Source organism: Lytechinus variegatus, chromosome 3 (assembly GCF_018143015.1).
Source record: "Lytechinus variegatus isolate NC3 chromosome 3, Lvar_3.0, whole genome shotgun sequence".
NCBI lineage: Eukaryota > Metazoa > Echinodermata > Echinoidea > Temnopleuroida > Toxopneustidae > Lytechinus > Lytechinus variegatus.
In genome coordinates, this window is record NC_054742.1 from 190989 (window position 1) to 209893 (window position 18905).

General features: G+C 37.1%; 2 protein-coding genes across 2 annotated transcripts; one reads left to right on the forward strand and one right to left on the reverse strand.

Moving 5' to 3' along the window:
* Positions 1 to 278: 278 nt before the first annotated feature.
* Positions 279 to 9947, reverse strand: LOC121412161 (cholinesterase 2-like). The gene is made up of 9 exons (XM_041605068.1): positions 9164 to 9947; positions 6526 to 6688; positions 5220 to 5297; positions 4389 to 4507; positions 3756 to 3923; positions 2496 to 2855; positions 1871 to 2130; positions 1251 to 1417; positions 279 to 762 (listed from the first exon to the last, which is right to left on the reverse strand). Exons 1-9 carry the CDS (start codon positions 9518 to 9520, stop codon positions 644 to 646), a joined length of 1791 nt encoding a protein of 596 aa, XP_041461002.1. The 5' UTR covers positions 9521 to 9947; the 3' UTR covers positions 279 to 643.
* Positions 9948 to 10332: 385 nt separating this feature from the next.
* On the forward strand, positions 10333 to 18873 carry LOC121409902 (cholinesterase 1-like). Its single transcript, XM_041601684.1, has 9 exons — positions 10333 to 10944; positions 11430 to 11592; positions 12145 to 12222; positions 12547 to 12665; positions 13192 to 13359; positions 13805 to 14164; positions 14523 to 14791; positions 17642 to 17808; positions 18356 to 18873. The coding sequence occupies exons 1-9, from the start codon at positions 10552 to 10554 to the stop codon at positions 18478 to 18480; spliced, it is 1842 nt and encodes a 613-aa protein (XP_041457618.1). The 5' UTR covers positions 10333 to 10551; the 3' UTR covers positions 18481 to 18873.
* The last annotated feature ends 32 nt before the right edge of the window (positions 18874 to 18905 follow it).

Below are 18905 nucleotides of genomic sequence, written 5' to 3' on the forward strand. Positions count from 1 at the left end.
ATGTAGGTGGGTTTTGAGCACTGACAAGCCGCCATGCCTCAGCTGGATCAAAGCTTGCGTTGATATAGTACAAATATGGGTGAAAGTATACAAATGTGTGAAATTTTACATGAACAACAGCTTTGGCAACTCTTTTATTCAAATATCATGTGAAAGAAATGGATGGAGAGAACAATGGTAGGCACCGGCGTTCAAACCGTTCAAAGCTGGGCGCCCGGGTTCGATTCCCGGCAGAGACATTTTTTTTCGGCATCACCAATTTTTCCAAAGGGCAGATAGCTCTGGGAAATCTTGATTTAAGCTACGCCTACCATTGTTCTCTTCATCCACCACTGGCGTCAGTGGTGGATCCAGGTAGGGTACATTTTGGTCCTTCCTCCATTTGAGTAGAAAATGTCGGACATACCCAAATGAAGACCCCCCCCCCTTTTTTTTGAAAATCCTGGATCCGCCCCTGGACTTCATATTCTATGATCAGGGCTAAACGAGACTCTATGGCACGTCATTAACAGATAACTGTGCTATCTAAAGTAAAACTAGGATCTCATTAACATAAATATAAGATAAAATGATAAACTACTTTGACATGATGAGACAACCACAGCGAACCTGTCATGAGATATTATACATCTAGAAATTGAATTCACGGAGCATTGCAGTCATTGACGTAATCATTGAATACTTCATTCCATTCGACCATATCAACGTCTCTCCAATGTTCATAATCTTGTTTCCACTCTTGATACATATCTTCGGGGCTATCTGAAAAGAAAACAGAAATGTCACATTTTTCATAAAATTATTTTCCGCCTAGATATAAGCTTTTACTTAAGAGAAAAATAATTTAATATATTCAAATCCAGTAGGCCCAATGTTATCATGATCGAAAACTTGGTCAATTAGCATAGGAACATATTGTTAATGATTCCGGGTCTGAGTCAGTAGACTAATGATCCTATAATTTTGAGGGGACTAGACATGGTGCATAGGGGCAATATTTCTACAAATTTGCCCTTTTTCTCCATTTTGTCTTGGTCATGAATCATTTAGGGGCAAACTCCCCAAGCCCCTCCACCAACTATACCACAATGATCTAAATCAATGAAATCAATTAGTTTATGTTCCAGCGGGATGTTATCACATGATGTAGTGAAACATTATAGTGTAATAGTGTCACAAGTGAATTTTCGATACGGAATTAGCATAATAGAATGGAACTAATGAATCAATACAGAAAATTTCAGTTTTACCTTGATTGTACAAGGTAGGAGCGTAGTTCATCCAGAATGAACAAGAGTCCATTCTCATAGCTCGACCATTATCCATGCTCAGTGATAATTTCTTGTATTCTTGATCAGGAATTGTGTATCTTGGCCAGAATGGAAGATTGTTTGTTGGGGCGGGGTCGTTTGGGTCACTGAAAGTAAACATAATGATATAAAAGCATTAAATGTTCTGTCGCATCGGGGGTACGTCACATTCTGGACCTTTTAGACTTATTTTATCATCTATTCTTTGCCATTTGTTAACAACACACAATGATTTCTGGATATCAATGTACTTTGGATATCAAGAATTCGATTTCTAAAAGATTTGAATTCTGACAGAAATGATAAACTGGAATGATCAAATGACTTGCTATAATTCATGTTGACACAAGCTGGCTAAATCTGGTTAAGATGTGACATTCCCTGTACTAACATAATTGGTATTCCTTTGTCTGCCAAGTTAGTTGGTCCGACATTTACCGATCATGATGATAGTCATTTACGACCTTATGGCCCGTATTGATTTATGTTAACAACAAAGAACGTCTTATGCTGAAATCAAATCATAAACTAAAAAAGTAATAATTTCACAAATTTCTTACCCATTCTGGATAAAATTCGTCCAATATTGCATAACCTGTATTGACATAAGTTTCTCTTCGTGTGTCTGAGGCTGGTTACGTCTGCTTTTGATACCCCAACCGAAGACATACTGAACTTCTTCACCATGTCCTGCCCTCATCCAACCGGGTTTGTCACCCCAGATTGAACGAGATGGATCATGGGTCATCTCGTACCGGTATACAATGGCTTGACTTCCTTCCAAAGCACGGGCCATTATTTCAGTCGAACACGAAAATACCTTAAAAGAAAATTGATTTTCAAGATAATGACTTAAAAACAGTAATAGCTCTAGCACCCCCTCCCCGAGGGAAAATAAGAAAACTACAATAAAAGGACAGTAGAAAATGTATGTAGCAATGATATTTGGGTCTACAAGCGTCAAGTGAGCGTCAAGTGGCACAACAACTTGCTATCTAATGCTGATACCCTTCTTGGTACAATCATTTTGTTAGTAGGCCTATCCATCGCATTGACAGTTGGTGAAAGAGTATTGGTAGATATTTTGATAATAGAAAAATCGTTGTACCGACTCATAATCATACTGCACCATTGTCATTATTGGTAGGCCTAGGCCTACTCGTTCGTCGATGACATAAATCGTACCTGATCGGTGTTCAAACGAACAAAAGCTTCAAGCTGATCAGCTGACGAGTTATCCGCCAAACTCCAGTCAATGTACCATTGCTCCACAGCAGACGCAAGCATGGGTGTGTAATAATATAGGTAATTTGGTAAAGATTCTCTGAATTCCTGGATGGTCATAGTAGGTGGATCCGTCCTTCTCAAGTATATGGGATAAGCTCGGAGTGCTATAAGAGTCCCTTCGTCTTCATTCGTACCTAGTAGGGTTGGTACTTTGTGGAATTCCTCTCGTTTGATCATGTCAATAGGAATATCAGGGAGGAATGATCCGTCAACCACTGGAACGAAGAGGAGTTCATTGAATAGATTTTGTCCAACCAACTGCAGAGTGGAAGACCGGAGTCGAAGATAAAATTGGGAATCAGAGGCTTCAGTAACATCAATAACCTGACAGTACATTTGTTTTTAAATGCATGTATAAAAAATACGATGTTTGGTTCACCAAAAACACACTCAAGTCTTAAAAATAAATGTATGTAAGCTTAAAGGTGCCACCCAGATGTTCAGATTATCTCGTCATGTCTACATCACATAGGGAAAATGATGACATTGCGAAATATCGGATCTTGTCGATGATGCCTACATCCGATGGGATAGATGATCAGATGACAATATCTCGGATCTCGTCATGTCTACATCCTGTGGGAGAGATGATAAGATGACGTGACCTTAGAACTCGTCATCTCCCCCACAGGATGTAGACATGACAAGATCCGAAATATTGTCATCTGATCATCTCTTCTAAAAGATGTGACATGACGAGATCCGAGAACTTGTCATCTGATCATCTCTTCTAAAAGATGTGACATGACGAGATCCGAGATCTTGTCATCTGGTCATCTCTTCTAAAAGATGTGACATGACGAGATCCGAGATCTTGTCATCTGACCATCTCTTTCACAGGATGTAGACATGACGAGATCCGAGATCTTGTCATCTGATCATCTCTCACACAGGATGTAGACATGACAAGATGGTTATCTGAACATCTGGGTGGCACTTTTAAGCTTCCATATAAATGAAAATATTTTATTGATTATTGCTATTAACAAACGAGTGCGCTTATAATCGTTGAAAAAACTAAAATTTCATATCTTTATTTACTTTGCATATTCGCAGAGTGGTTAATACAACTACAGTAATTAGTGGTTAATGGCAATTACAGTTGATCTTTATGTCTTTGTGAAACACGCACTGTTTTATAAACTTTTATGAACTTACAAGTGCCTGTGTTCTCAACAGGACAATAACATCGGTATTTCTCAAGCATTCAACCAGGTCTTCGTTGTCGGTAGTAGAACAATTGACCCTGTCTGCAATCTCTTTTGTGAAACCGACCTGCCTTGTGATGTTGGTATCAACTGCCCATGGACATAGGGCGTTTCCACTCTACAATTAATAGAAAAGATCAATCTGAATTGAAATATATTTACAAATACAAAAATTTTCAAAACCAAACAAATAAATTTACTGCAATACTCATACAATATTCTAATCTAATCAAGAACAATAATGGAACAAACTGATAATGGCGTCTGGCATCTCCGCTCATCATGGCATAATTAACGTGTGTACTCTCTTATTATTTTTTTATTTTCTTTGTTTTTTTTTATTTATCACCTTACTTTCTTTTAGAAATATTTCTCTGATTTTTTATTTTTTATCTATTAAGAATTTATATATTTATGATTTACGTTCAGAATTAAATCAACTTTAAAAGCGGGGATAAACACAAACTTACAAAACGAATCAAGCTTTTGATTAAAGTGCAACATTGATAAGATTAGCTAATCAATTTTGCACTTTAATCAACAGAATCACGAAAAAAAATCTGGGTGACACAGCTTTATTTACCTCCATTATGGCGTGGCGGAAAAGTCCCTGGGAAAGAGGGGATAAAAGATGAAGACCTACGCTGGCGGCGCCGGCGCTCTCTCCCATGATCGTCACCCTCCTAGGATCACCACCAAACGCTGTTTACACGATATGATAACACCATGATAAATAAGTGTAATTAGCCTCGTAATTTCTTTTTTAGTAGAGATAAAATCTTTTTTTTCTTTACAACGGAGTGTGTCTATCATAAGTAGGCCCGATGTTAGTTTAATGACAGATATAAGCTAATTAATACCGTTTCGAATTACATGCATCATTTTTACTGCAGGAAGTACATGAGTTTGCATGCCATATTGTTGAATGAGTAAGAGCTCACTTGCAGAAAAAAATCGACAAGTATGGGAAACATATATTGTTTAGTATACGTAAATGCAAAAATGGGATTCAGCAACTATAAAATTATACAATCTTATCTTATTTCTGTATACTGATGTCATTTTGTCAATGAATATATTTAGTATTATAGTTATTTGCAATCGATGCTTCTTACTAGCCATGTTAACAAAACATAATGTCCGAGACATCGATTATCTAAAAAAATCCCTTAACATAAATAAGTCAATATAGTTTAGTTTTTGGCCGATGAAAGTGTAAAAAAAGCTTGAAACTCACTCGTCGCAAGTATTCTTAGAGTAATTTTCTTTTATTGGTCGTCCCTGTTGTGAGGAAGTATTCCGACTTCATTCTCCCCGGAAAAATATATGTCTTATAGGTACAAGTTGAATTACACCTTCCGTTATTTTCAACTGTAAAAGGTTGTAAAATACGAATGATGAGAAATATATTTACCTGCAATGTTTTCTTGCACCCACTGGAGAGCCATCACTTGATCATGCATTCCAAAGTTACCGACTGAGGCGTCGTCGCCTGAGTAAATTGAACAAATTAATCCATAACACATAAACGGAAAGTATTGGCCTTTTCATTTCAATGAACTAATCACCGATAAACATTTTAAACTTATATATTAGAGACCAGTTACACAAAGAGATGCAATCAAAACATAACTAGAAATGAAAATAAAACATTATATAACTTGAATTATTTTGAAGGCCCATCGTACCATTTTACAAGGGATAGTTTTTTTTTAGACCATGCGGTTTAAGTTCAGGTCTTAATGACTCGCTTGATAGATTACATGTCAAGAGTCCGGGTGAGAGTAAACACCATCGATATTCAAACAAGCCGATGGCACAATGAAAATCATTGGAATACTCCCTCCTCCATGGTTTTAGGGCCAACCTTTTATCCCGCCTTTTATTTCACTAATAAGGGAGATCATGACATTCTTTTTATTTCACGAAGATTATTATAAAACCCCGGTTTAACCAATGATGTGTAGAAGATAACTGATTGACATGGAACGTTCGTCTTGCAGTCGCGCATTACTTGCAAGTTGACTATTGTTCTCAATGCAGCCTCCTCATTGGTTAATCGTTTCGCCTTTTTTGGCAAGCGATTACTAGGGCATTTCGGTTAGCTCGGCGCGGCGGTGGCAAAATAGATTTAACGGAAGTCAAACTTCGAAGGCGTTTTTCTCTTGATTTTTATTTTCAAGAGCCCGATTCTTCTTGCATTCTAAGGCTAATATCTCCACTAATATTTACTCTTAAGGGTCGAGTGATATATCAAATTAAAGGTAAAGAAATGGGAAATAATAATCACGAAAAAAATCGGATTTGAAAAATTCCGACTTGTCTCTCATTTAGGTATGACGAGTCACAAATAAGAAGTTCGTATTCGGGGCTTGTGTTCGGAATTTATTTTTCTGCCAAAGGGCCCCGATACTATGTTCATGTGTGAATTAACCCATTAAAAATTACTTATGGCGAGGATGGGTATGACAAAATACACGAAGACTAATGTAAATCCCTATGGATGATTACAAAAGATGAATAAATGTTTCTTTCTCCTGATGTACGAGGATATGACACAGTGACATCATTTGAGATAAAGCATAAATGTGATAAGAAATTAACTATTACTTAAAAATATGTTGCAAATTAAAAAAATAGCTCTGAAATGAATAATTCTATGTTATTCAAATGTCCTGCGCATATTAGCATCGTTATAATGTATTGTGATATATATTTACCTGTTGTAAGAAAGCCAAGCACACCAAGGCGGTAATTGATATTGACGACAATGAGGTCAGGTGAGATAGCAATAAGAGGATAAGGGTCGTAAGCTGTCCACGAACCTCCTCCCAGTGTGAACGCACCTCCATGTAACCACACCATGACAGATGCATTTCTAGGCTGAAACGTTCATAGTAATATCATCAATGTGTATAAGAATTATTCAACTTTACATTCAGATTTCACGCTTACATTTTATTGACTTTGGCCGAATATTACTAATGTATATGCCCAATGATGTGTTTTCTTTTTGCATACCTCATACGAAAGTAATAATAGTCTGGGCGAACACATATCCCACAACAGGGGCGGATCCAGCTTTCGCCAATAGGGGGGGGGGCGAAAAATATTTTCATCAACATTTTTCTCGATTGGCCGCTATAATCTGATTTTTTTTTTTGGGGGGGGTAGTCCTAACTAAAGACTGAAGTCTTAAGTATATGTTAGTTTTTATTATTTTGTTATTAACAAGATAAGGTATCCCATGTGGTCTTGATATATAACGCGAGCGCGAAGGGCGAGCTAAAATTCTTTGATATTTCATGTCCTTAGAACTGAAGATTCTGAGCAGTTTTTATAATCATGAACAAAGATAAGTATCCAACTAAACAATGCGAGCGCGAAGCGCGAGCCGAAATTTTATTATAGTAACCTGAAAAGGGACTCAGTTAGGACTGTTTTTTATGATTAATGAAGAGGATACAAGTATCACCAATTAAATAATGAGAGTGCGAAGCGCGAGCTCAAAAGTTTTGATATTCCGACCTGAAAACTGGATGTCCAGTCTAAGCGCGTTTTTATTTAAATAAACAACAAGCTGTGTGTCTCAAACAATTAAATGCGAGCGCGAAGCACGAGCTTAATTCTTTTATAAACTGACATAATAAAGAAGCATTTTGACAAATTTTGGAAAGAATTTACAAACAGGATAGGTATCTCACAAATCAAGCAATGCGAGCGCGCAGCGCGAGCTGAAAATGTTGATATAACAATTTGTGTAAATCAAACAAAATAATGAAAGCCTAATGTGCGAGCTAAAATACTGTGTGCAAATTGATTTCAGAATTAGATATATGAAGTGTCATTTAATCCTTTTAAATGGGATTCATTACACAGGCAATGCGAGCGCGAGCGAAAATTTTTATATAAAGTCTAGTTTTCAATTCTTTCCCTCATCTTTTTCTTGTTTCCTTTCGGGGTCGGGCCGGCCGTTACGAGGCTGTAAATTGCATATTATGGGTATAATACCTCTTTTCTTTCTGTTTTTCGTAGTAACTATTAAGATAAAGAGTACACTTTTTTCTGCAGGTTGCCAAAAAAATAGGGGGGGGGGGACCGGGGCCGGCTCGGCCCCCTCCTAGATCCGCGCCTGCACAAGTCTCCTTGGATTATTCAAATTACAAAAGAAGATTGTTGGAATATGTTGCATGTCTGATTTTAATGCTCCCTCAAAACCACTTTAAAAAAACTTAATTTCCTAAATGTATATCGATTGAATCAATATTTTGTAGCATTTATGGTTTTTAAACATAAACAAAATAAAGTGCCGTATAATCTTGCCTCAATGATCAAAAGTAAAATATTGATGCACAGTTAAAACACTAGAAATCCTGAAAATTATTATGTTGAAGAATATAAAAATGCAGCATCTTCCTTTTCTTTTAAATTCAAAGGACCTTGCATTTGGAATTCTCTTCCCCGTAACATCAAACAGATCTCATATTTAAATTCCTTTAAATCCAAGTTAAAAAACTTTCTTTTAAACCATCAAACATCTTAATTGAACTTATCCCATCATATTTCCTAATTATTATATGTTTATATTATCAGTACAAGTCTTGAATTTTACATTTTACTGTCCATAGGGACTGCCTCGACAGAACTTTGCTTTGTTCTTTTGCAGCTTCCCATTTCATGTTCATTGTTTATGCATGTACTGTAATTATCCTTATATAATCTGAACCCTTTTTAAAATCTTACTTGCATCTTGCTATGTGTCTTTGTTTCCTTGTTTTTTTAATGTATTTTTGATGTTTTTGTATGCTCAATGTTTTTTAATGGACGTGAATAAATAAATAAAATATATATATATATAATCAGCTAAAGTCCGAATGGTTTTCCTTAGATACCTTATCAATATTATCCTTTAAAGTGTATAAGATCCCATTTCGACCATCATTCTTTGAAAACGAACTCAGAAATATATCTTCAGATAATTGGAAAAAATCCATTCATTCCACATCAGGGTGATTTTAACTTTGTTTTAAAGTTATTCTACACTTTCATATTCTATTGTTTTAGACATAAAACAAGTTTATAGAAGATGCGTGCTTTGTTTTTACTCTTTTCTAATTTATTGTCATGGTTAATGGGTATATTTACATAAAATACTTTAATATTAATAATATAAGCTCTACAACTGAATCCACTCCATTACATAATATAACATGAATTAAATATAGCAATGGATAATATCGATGAACACGAAGCTAAATATTCATATTCTTTTATCATAATACATCACTTTGACAACTTAGGAAATCATCTGTTTCAGTGTCAGTGAATTTGAACGTGTATTAATCGAGAAGGCTTTACCCGAGGTGACGATGTATGCACTCCAAGATAGAGACAATCTTCATTTTCACCTCCATTCACTTGAGCACAAGTCGACCTATCCCTGTCTGCCAGATAAAACATTCCAAGATCTCCTTTCTTGACTGGGTTTCTGAACCGTAGGTCTCCTACAGATGGTTCAGCATACGGTATACCCAGGAAAGCCTCGATGGTAATATCCACATTAAGATACTCCGATTCATTAAAAGTTACGTAAGTTCCTCGAAGGACAGTATTTGATGGTCCAGGAAGGGTAATCTGTGGCCCTTGACCCCGTGCATGTCCTGCAATCAGTATTACAATATTCACTGAGAAACTAAAAAGTTGTACTTTATCCATCCTGTTGGAATAAAACTGTTATAGATCTTTCAACTTGATCACTATGCTAATCTCTGATTGTCGGTGCAAAATACATTTCATGTCTGTTGAATCATTCTTCGACGAGCTATCTTTCAAAAGTCAAAAAATCATTACGTGACTCAAGGAATCTCGATATATCAAGTAAGTTTGGTTCCATCAAATTTGCTTACTCTAAGAAGATATCGTTTGACGACCTCTCTTTGTTTGAAAACAAGCTATATAGATACACGTGATCAAATGGCACACGCCTTCCCTTGTATCACTGAGATTTGTTGGCATAAAGTCTAAATGCCAGAAGTCCTATCATTAGAGATAATGAAACACGAAACCATCTTGGTTGAGTTTGACGCGAAGAACACATTAAGACTTCTCCAATTCATAATAAGTAGACGCTTAGATGAATTATTAATACTGTAACATTTCTTTGGAATTCAAACCAAATAAATGCATTGTCAGTGATTAATTAAATCTTTATGATTTCAGATATTTAGATTTGATCTTTCATTACTCGTTCTCTAAGTTTAAGATCTGCGAACATTGACGGTTTAGTTTTCCCTCTTACACAACTCAAATACCAACGTGTGCGAGGTGTTTCACAAAGGATATACAATATAGAGACTAATATCGTCTGGTTAAACCACACGAGGTAACTGATTAGAATAGGGCCACAATAAAAAAAAGATAGCAATTATAATTACAGCCTGCTTTCTGTGTTTGATTTTCATATAAGTCCGCCAGTCCCTGCTCGATATTATGTAATAAGTATTTAATCGGGAACCTATAGCACTATACTTTATGGTGCATACCAGCGTTTGAGTCTCTCCAGTGAGGTCATAAAGATCACATCATTAAGACTAAAACATCGGGCTTCTGGTTTCTTATTTTGAAGCATGCATGTTCAAGCAGTTTGAAAAATATACTACTCAGCCCACATCTAAATGTATTGACAAGGAGAGCAAGTTTCCTGAACACAAAGCGCATCGTAGAGAGCGATATTTATTGAAGATACCATGGAGATTCTGATGCGGATTACCTGTTCCATGTTGTTTATATCAGGTCTTCTGGTGGGCCAGGGTGAAGCACAAAGACCACAAATCACACTCCCTGGAACTACCACGAGGCTGACAGGGATCTATATCCCATTCAATGAATCTCAATACCTCAATGTCGACACCAGGATGGAAGCCTTTCTAGGCATCCCGTTTGCTGAACCACCGGTGGGAGAACTTAGATTAAAAAATCCTATTAAGAAAGGTGACCTAGGTAGGACCTATTTGGCAATAACTGACAGACCACAGTGTCCACAGACATCTCCGCTTGATGATATACCTGGCAACCCAGGTATTGGAAGAGACGTCGATGAAGATTGTTTATATCTTGCTGTTCACACAAGTTCTCCTCGGGTAGGATTTTATAGCCATAACCAACTCAGTGAATATAGGTCACATTTACAGTGGCCCTTTCCGTGTGATGCCATTATCCTTATATGAACTTATTTCATGTTTCGTCTCTAAACAAAATGTATTACACCTTAAAGTTTAAGAATTTGAATTCAAGTGGATTTCTTGCTTTCATGGTCTATTTATTGTCGATTAATGTAATCAACCTGATCGGTGTTATAATTCGTCATGACATGAAACAATAATTTAAAAAATGTAAGGTACACGCCCAATTCATTTGTCTCTTACTATATTAAAAAAAATAATCATTTTTTTTTTGTGCCCAGTGGGTGCTTTTAAAACATACTTGATGGTTTTCAAAACTAATTTGGTAGGTTATGGATGAGTGTTTTTTGGGTTGAATGTGAGATATTTTGCTTCATTTTGATTTATTTGAGTATTATAATTTTTAGGTGGACATTTACCTCTACCACTCATCTTTTTTGCAGCCTATTACTGCACCTGTTGTAGTCTGGTTTCACGGCGGTGGATATTCCACAGGTGCCGGTTCTGCTACCCTCTATGAACCCCTTCCAATGATTGCACTCGCTCCCGACATCGTCTTTGTTACCGTCAACTACAGACTAGGTGTATATGGTTTTCTCACAACCGGTAGGTTCTAGGTAGGGAAGAGATGAATGAGGAGGAGCAAAAGAACGTGAAGATTTGTGTGAGTGCGTGTGTGGTGATTATCATTATAATTGTTGTTGTCATATTCGGCATATTTATAAAACTGTATCATTACAAATCTTAAAGAGTAATCAGCTATAGAAAATAGAACTGAATAAACATCTTGAAATCCAGATAAGGGTGAAATTAATAATTCAGGTCAGTTCAACTTTATTCAATTCCAATTAAAAAAAAATTGCAACACATTGAAACAAAACATGCAATTCAAAATAAAATAAAGCAATTAAATAATATGCACACACAACTTGGTATAGATAGTGCATTGAAATTAAGTACAGCTGTTAAATAGACCATTGAGGTCTTGTCAAGACAGTTCCCTTATGGATTTGTAGTCGAAGTTGAGTTTCTGATACGCAGATTCTTTTTTTTTTAATATTCGAAATTGAAAACGGTGGATGATTGAGGTAAATCTTTTAAAGCTTAAACACAGTAAAAACAAAATCTACATTTTTATCAAATGTCAATTTAACGCAGGTGACAGCGTTTCTCCGGGAAACTATGGAATGTTTGATCAGGTGATGGCTCTAGAATGGGTTCAAGATAATATTGTTGGTAAGTTATCAATTACAATCATCTATAATTAACATAACCCACAAAATTTGCACATATGTTATCTAGTGTGAATTACAGAAAAAGACTTACGGTATCAAATAAATCGCTTGATTGAAAAAAGTATAATTCTAATAAACAATGATAGTAAACACAATGTGCAAACTACTCGTCTTTTATCACACTTTTTAGATCCTTGGAAACATTAATGTGTTTCTATGACCAAAACCTCACCTTTGTCAATGGTCCATTTGCCATTCAACTAAAGAAATATCTCCAAGGAAGTATAATGTACCTTTCCTTATGATATCTCGTCTAAAATCACAGCATTTGGTGGTGATCCTAGTAGGGTGACGATAATGGGTGAAAGTGCTGGGGCATCTAGCGTTGGACTTCATCTGATGTCACCAATTAGTGTTGGGTTATTTCATCAAGCTATTATGCAGGTCAGTGAGCAATGAGAAATACCTCTAGAATTAATCGCAATTTAAAGATTTATGATAATTTTTGTAGAATTTGTATTCAAATTGAAGAAATGACAGACAGGAAGCATGGTAAGGAAAAAATAACCCTAACATAGAAAATCAACAGGTAATAGTGTTGAATTGCATATGCGTCGATAACAGAACAAGGTATGACTGACAATTTCTGTTTATTTTTTTGTTTGTTTGTTTCAAGAAGAAAACACCTGATTAATCTCGATTATGTCAGGATTTCATAACCAATGCTTTCATATCCAAGTAGTATGAACGCTGAATGTTCTTATTTATAGTTTAAAAGGGATGCTTTGATAATGAAATGTTGCAATACTGCGGGTATTCATAAATGTTGGCAATCAAAGCAAGTTTGACTAGAGAGTCCAACCACACAAGTTGTATGAAAAGTTTTCAAAATTTAAAGAGCTAAATGCTTGTTGTATATGCATGATAAGTATACTTTTTCGAACAAGTCCCGCTTTATTTCACATTCCAGAGTGGTAATGCATTGTGTCCTTGGGCGGTCGATACGGACATCGGCCGTCAAGTCGGTTTTACCAGAGAGATTGCGGACCAAGTCAACTGTACTGACATCGACAGCGAACTGCTAATCGAGTGTTTAAGAGATGTAGATGAACCTGTTTTGACACAAGCTCAGGCATCCGTAAGAAATATTTTTCATTTGTAGGATAAAAACTTTGCTATTATTGACATTCAACTAGGTATGACAAATGCCCGAATTAAATCAAACAAATCAATAATCTCTGTCACGGATTTCTATGTAATCTGCTTCCTTAAAACAGTTTGAGTACTTTATTACTTTTATTGTTATATACCTCCGAAATAACGACAAATTACTTTTACTTTATGGGACCCAGCGGTTTGAATTTGATCGGAATACACACGATTTGAAATCTTTCTAATGATGGAGGAACAATAGAAAATGCTGACATGAAGTAGATTTTAAATTACAGTCTTTATCGAAGTGATAATCTAGAATTCTCATTTAATGACTGACTTTATATTGTGTGTATCCTGTTTGTATGCCTAATTGATTCCGTACATTTGAGTTGGATTATTCATCATTATACTTTATTTTCATCCACCAGCTGACTTTAAAGTATCTTACCAACGAGCTGCTATTCACCCCCGTCGTGGATCAGGTTTTTATCCCCGACCTGCCCGTCGAAATCCTCAAACGTCAGGAATTTCAGAGTGTCCCGATGCTCACTGGGACAAACGAAGACGAAGGAACCCTGATAACTCTCCGTGCTTACCCTAGTTATGTCTTGAGACAGATCCCTCCAACGGTGACCCGAGAGGACTTCACCGAGCTCTTGCCCGACTATCTCTTTTATTACACGCCGATGTTTGCTACAGCTGTAGAACAGTGGTACCTTGACTGGACACAGGCCGATGATTCTACATCCAATCAAGTCAACGCGTTTATAAACTTAAACACGGATCAGGTACTGGGAACTTTAGAATTGGATTGCAATGAACATGTTTTCATTTTGATTAAAAGTACAGCTTTTTGTTAAATGCAATAGTAGAAAGAAAGTAAGGAGTGAATGTCATTTTCTAGGGGGGAGGGGGATCCTAAATTATTTTAAAGAAATTCATTACGCATTGTATGCTTATTTAAAAAAATTTAAAAGATAGGAACAGGATTTTTTTTTCAAATAAATTAAGTTACACTTTGTCCTGGCTATCCAAACTTTAGTAGGTGGAGATAGTTATTCATATCATATACCTATTTTTTTCGAAATTCGCTTGTTTATTCATTTTTTTGTTTATTCATTTGCTAATTTATTCATTAATTTCTAGATGTTTGCATGTCCAACAGAAGCAATGTCGAGAGCCATGTTGGAGACAGGAGCCCCTGTCTACCGGTATGAAATGACACATGACCCTACCTCGTCAATATTCATAGGACTACCTGGATGGCTAGGAGCAGGTCACGCTGAAGAATTGCAATACGTGTTCGCTTGGGGACTAAATCAAGATTTACCAGATGTTTTGCGGGAGCAGACCAATGAGGAGAAGTCAATGTCTATTCAATTTATGCAGTATTGGGCCAATTTCATACGAACTGGGTAAGCCCATGGTCTCTCCTGATGGTTTATTTCCAATTCGTCTAAATGCCAATTCTTCCAATTGCCAACTCGTCTACTATCATTTGTCTACCATCAGTTCGTCCACTATCCACATGGTCTTATTGCAAATTCTTCCTCTCACCATTTTGCCTAATAACCAGTTGGTCGAATAGATATTTAGTCCATATAACATTTGGTCTAATTGGACGAATGCTAGTTGTGCAAAGTGAACTGAAATGGAATGGATATTAGATCAACGAAATAGTCATAGACGAAATGATGATTGGACGAAGTGATGATTGACCAAATGGTTATTGGACCAAATGGTTCTTAGATGAACTGTTGATGGACGAATTGCATTATACTAAATGAAAGTAGACCAAGTGGTAGGTGGACGAGTTGGCAATAGGCGAATCGGCAATTTGTCTCTCATGATTTAGAAATAGTCATTGACGAAATGATGATTAGACGAAGTGATGATTGACCAAATGGTTATTGGACCAAATGCTTGTTAGATGAACTGTTGATGGACGAAATTGCATTATACTAAATGAAAGTAGACCAAGTGGTAGGTGGACGATTTGTCAGTAGACGAAACGGCAATTTGTCTCCCCTTACTTAGACATTAAACGTAATCAGGGAAACAGAATCTTTAAATAAATACCCAAATATCTACCCTGAATATTTAAAATGAATACTCAAAGACCTACCATCAATTTTATTATACCACAATTTTGACCCAGTATGCATGAATTTAGTTTAGCCAAGGAAACACCGGGCAAAGAAGTTTGGGTAATGATATTTACTTTTAATGTCTTTGAAGACAAGTGGGTGCATGTGTGGGTGGATCGGTTTATTGGAGATAGACATAATAATTATGTGGATAAATGCTAGATGTGAGATTATTATGTTTGGACATGATTTTCCATGGGAGTTAATTTCTTGCAGGAGCAAATGTCATGCAGTATCTACCTATTAAAGAGACAACATCTTACGTAATCCCATATTCGTCGCCTAATGATATGTATGAAGAAGCTTATGAGGCAACATCTTATGCAATGGCGCGGAATAGGTATTTAATTCGTCTTCCATTAATTTTAAAAGAAAAATTGTGATCATGCTTTTCCACGAGCTTAAGTAATACTAACCTAAAATGACCCAGGTTCACAGCCCATTTATATAACTGGGTGAAATGTCTGTCCAAGATTTAAGGATTGATCTTCAACCTAAGGGGGCGCCGAATTGATGTTCTACCCAGGGGCTCCGAATCGGAGTTCTGCCTAGGGGTGCCTAATCGCTGTTCGACCTGGGGGGGGGGGCGCCGAATTAAATTATAATAATAATTATAATAAGGTGTTCATTTATATAGCGCTCTTACAATATGTCATCGTTTCACAGCGCTTTACGCAATGATGGAAAAGAAAATGATAATAACTAATGCATGTAAAGATGAGTTTTGAGATGCTTCTTAAATATTTCCAAAGAAGGAGAAAGTTGCATATATCTTGGAAGGTCATTCCAGCGTCTTGGGGCACATGTCTGAAAAGCATAGTCACCAGCTTAGGGATTTGTCCGTGGAACATGGAGTAGAGTAATGTCTGTACTGGAGCGAAGCCCGGGACGTTCTGACTGATGTGGACGGATGAGAGTCCATGTAGTGTGAAGTTTCATCGTGGATAATCTTGAAAACAATGGTCATAGTCTTAAAGGCAATACGTTGCTTCACTGGAAGCCAATGCAATTCTCTTAACAGAGGAGTAACATGATCTTTCTCACGAGCTTTGAGAAGCAGCTTGGCTGCACGGTTTTGGACCCTCTGAAGACGTTGCATCTGTGACGAGTTGATTCCATACAAGAGTGAATTTGCATAATCAAGGCGTGACAATACAATGGCTGGAACAGCATGTTCACACACCTTGGCAGTTATGTAGGGTCGAATGCGGGCTGTGTACGAAAGCTGACAATGAATCAAGGTTGGACATAGGGGCGCCGAATTAATCTTCAACTTAGAGGGGCACCGAATCAATGTTCTACCTAGAGGTGCCGAATTCAAGTTCGATATAGGAGTGCAGAATTTATGTTCCACCTAGGGGTGCCGAATTGCTGTTTTGCCTAGGGGTGTGGAATTGATATTCGACCTAGGGGCGCCGTTGATGTTCTGCCTAGGAGTGCCGAATCGATGTTCGACCTGGGGGGGGGGGGGTGCCGAAATGATGTTCGACCTAGGAGCGCCGAATTGATGTTCTGCCTAAGAGTGCCGCATCGATGTTCGACCTAGGGGGGGGGGGCGCCGAATTGATGTTCGACCTAGGGGTGCCGAATTGATGTTCTGCCTAGGGGTGCCGAATTGATGTTCGACTTAGGAGCGCCGAATTGATGTTCTGCCTAGGGGTGCTGAATTCAAGTTCGACCTAGGGGCGGCGAATTTAAGTTGGACATAGGGGTGCCGAATTCAAGTTCGATATAGGGGCGCCGAATCTATGTCCGACCTAGCATGCCTAGGGGGACCCGAATTTATGTTCGACCTAGGGGTGCCGAATGGATGTTCGACCTAGGGGTGCCGAATTGATGTTTTGCCTAGGGGTGCCGAATTGATGTTCGACATAGGGGGCACCGAATCGATGTTCGACCGAGGGGTGCCGAATTGAAGTTGAAATAAAATAATTCAACATGTATTTACCTATGTTTGCCTGGCGGGGGTGGGGGAATTTTCCGAAAAGTTCACAGGGGTGCCAAGATTAGATCAGGTCCCGGGGTGCAGAACCCTGGATACGCGCCTGTAAGTGGATTTTTTTTTAATTCGAAAATTATGTATAGTATTTTTGCGTCATTACTTCATTGAATTTTCAGAAATCCAAATGGAGAACAACCTTCTGGTGAATATCCTGAATGGCCAAGATACACTTTACCAGAGCAGAACTACAAGAAACTATCACCTAGCATGGAGAACGGTCGCGCTATGAGGATGAACAACTGTACTTTCTGGCTTCATTATGCCCCTGCACTAAACTCGTATGGTGAGTAACTGCTTTTTTTCAAAGCACATACGTATGTATTTCGAGAGTAGCAAAATATTGTGAAGATTTAACACCATTTGTATAGAGATGATAAATATGATTTAAATTATTTTTTAATCTTTTTACTCAGTGTTGGTGCACATCTGAGTGCAACCATTGTCAATCCCTGTTATCTATTTTGTTGTCAATATTTCATATGTAATTTCGTATGTTTGTATCTTATTAAAGATATGTGAAATAGATGAATGTGAAACTAGATAGACGATATTATACTCTATAGTGCATATATGCTTTATCCATTTGCCATGTTAGTAGTTGTATCAAACTTGATAACTTGGTGCCACAGACCTACGTTTTTCCCACTCTAATTTTAAGTTAAGTCATATTCCTTACGATCTCTTAGTTTGGTTTTGTACATTTGTATTATATTTGAAATAGTGGTATGACGAATATTAACATAAACTGTGATGCCTTCTTTCGACAGTGTGTTGATCATTGTTCAAATTATGATTTGTAATTTAAAAAATAATGTACATATGAATTACAGGAGACTTTTCTGGATTATACAAGGAATGGGAACAGGAGTACACACAGTGGAGAGATGTCCATATGGTCCAATGGACGGATGCGTTTGACGAATACAAGAGTAACGAACAATGTGGAGACCCTTAATGGGACCGACGTCTTTTTTTGTTTACATTGGACATGTTGGAATTTACCTGCAGTAATATGGTAGCTGCGTGGGGTTCAGCCAAATAAGCCGTCCCATCATAGACATTAATGTCGAGCAATGTAAATTGAATAATGCCTTTGCAAAACTGACACGAGAAATTGAATACCAGGGGCATCATAACACCTATTGCTCATAAAACGCAATTCTACTTTGGATGATGACAATCTATACTGGGTTAACTTATGTCAATTTCTGATAATCTTTGAAACTCGGGGATTCAGATTTTCAAAATATTACTTAGCATACCTGGAAATGCGTCTAATAGCACATTAACTTCAATCGTTCATTAAACAGACGTTGATATCATTATCTTCTCTTGTTATATCACTGGATTACTTTGTATATTTGTATTTTATTGAGTGAC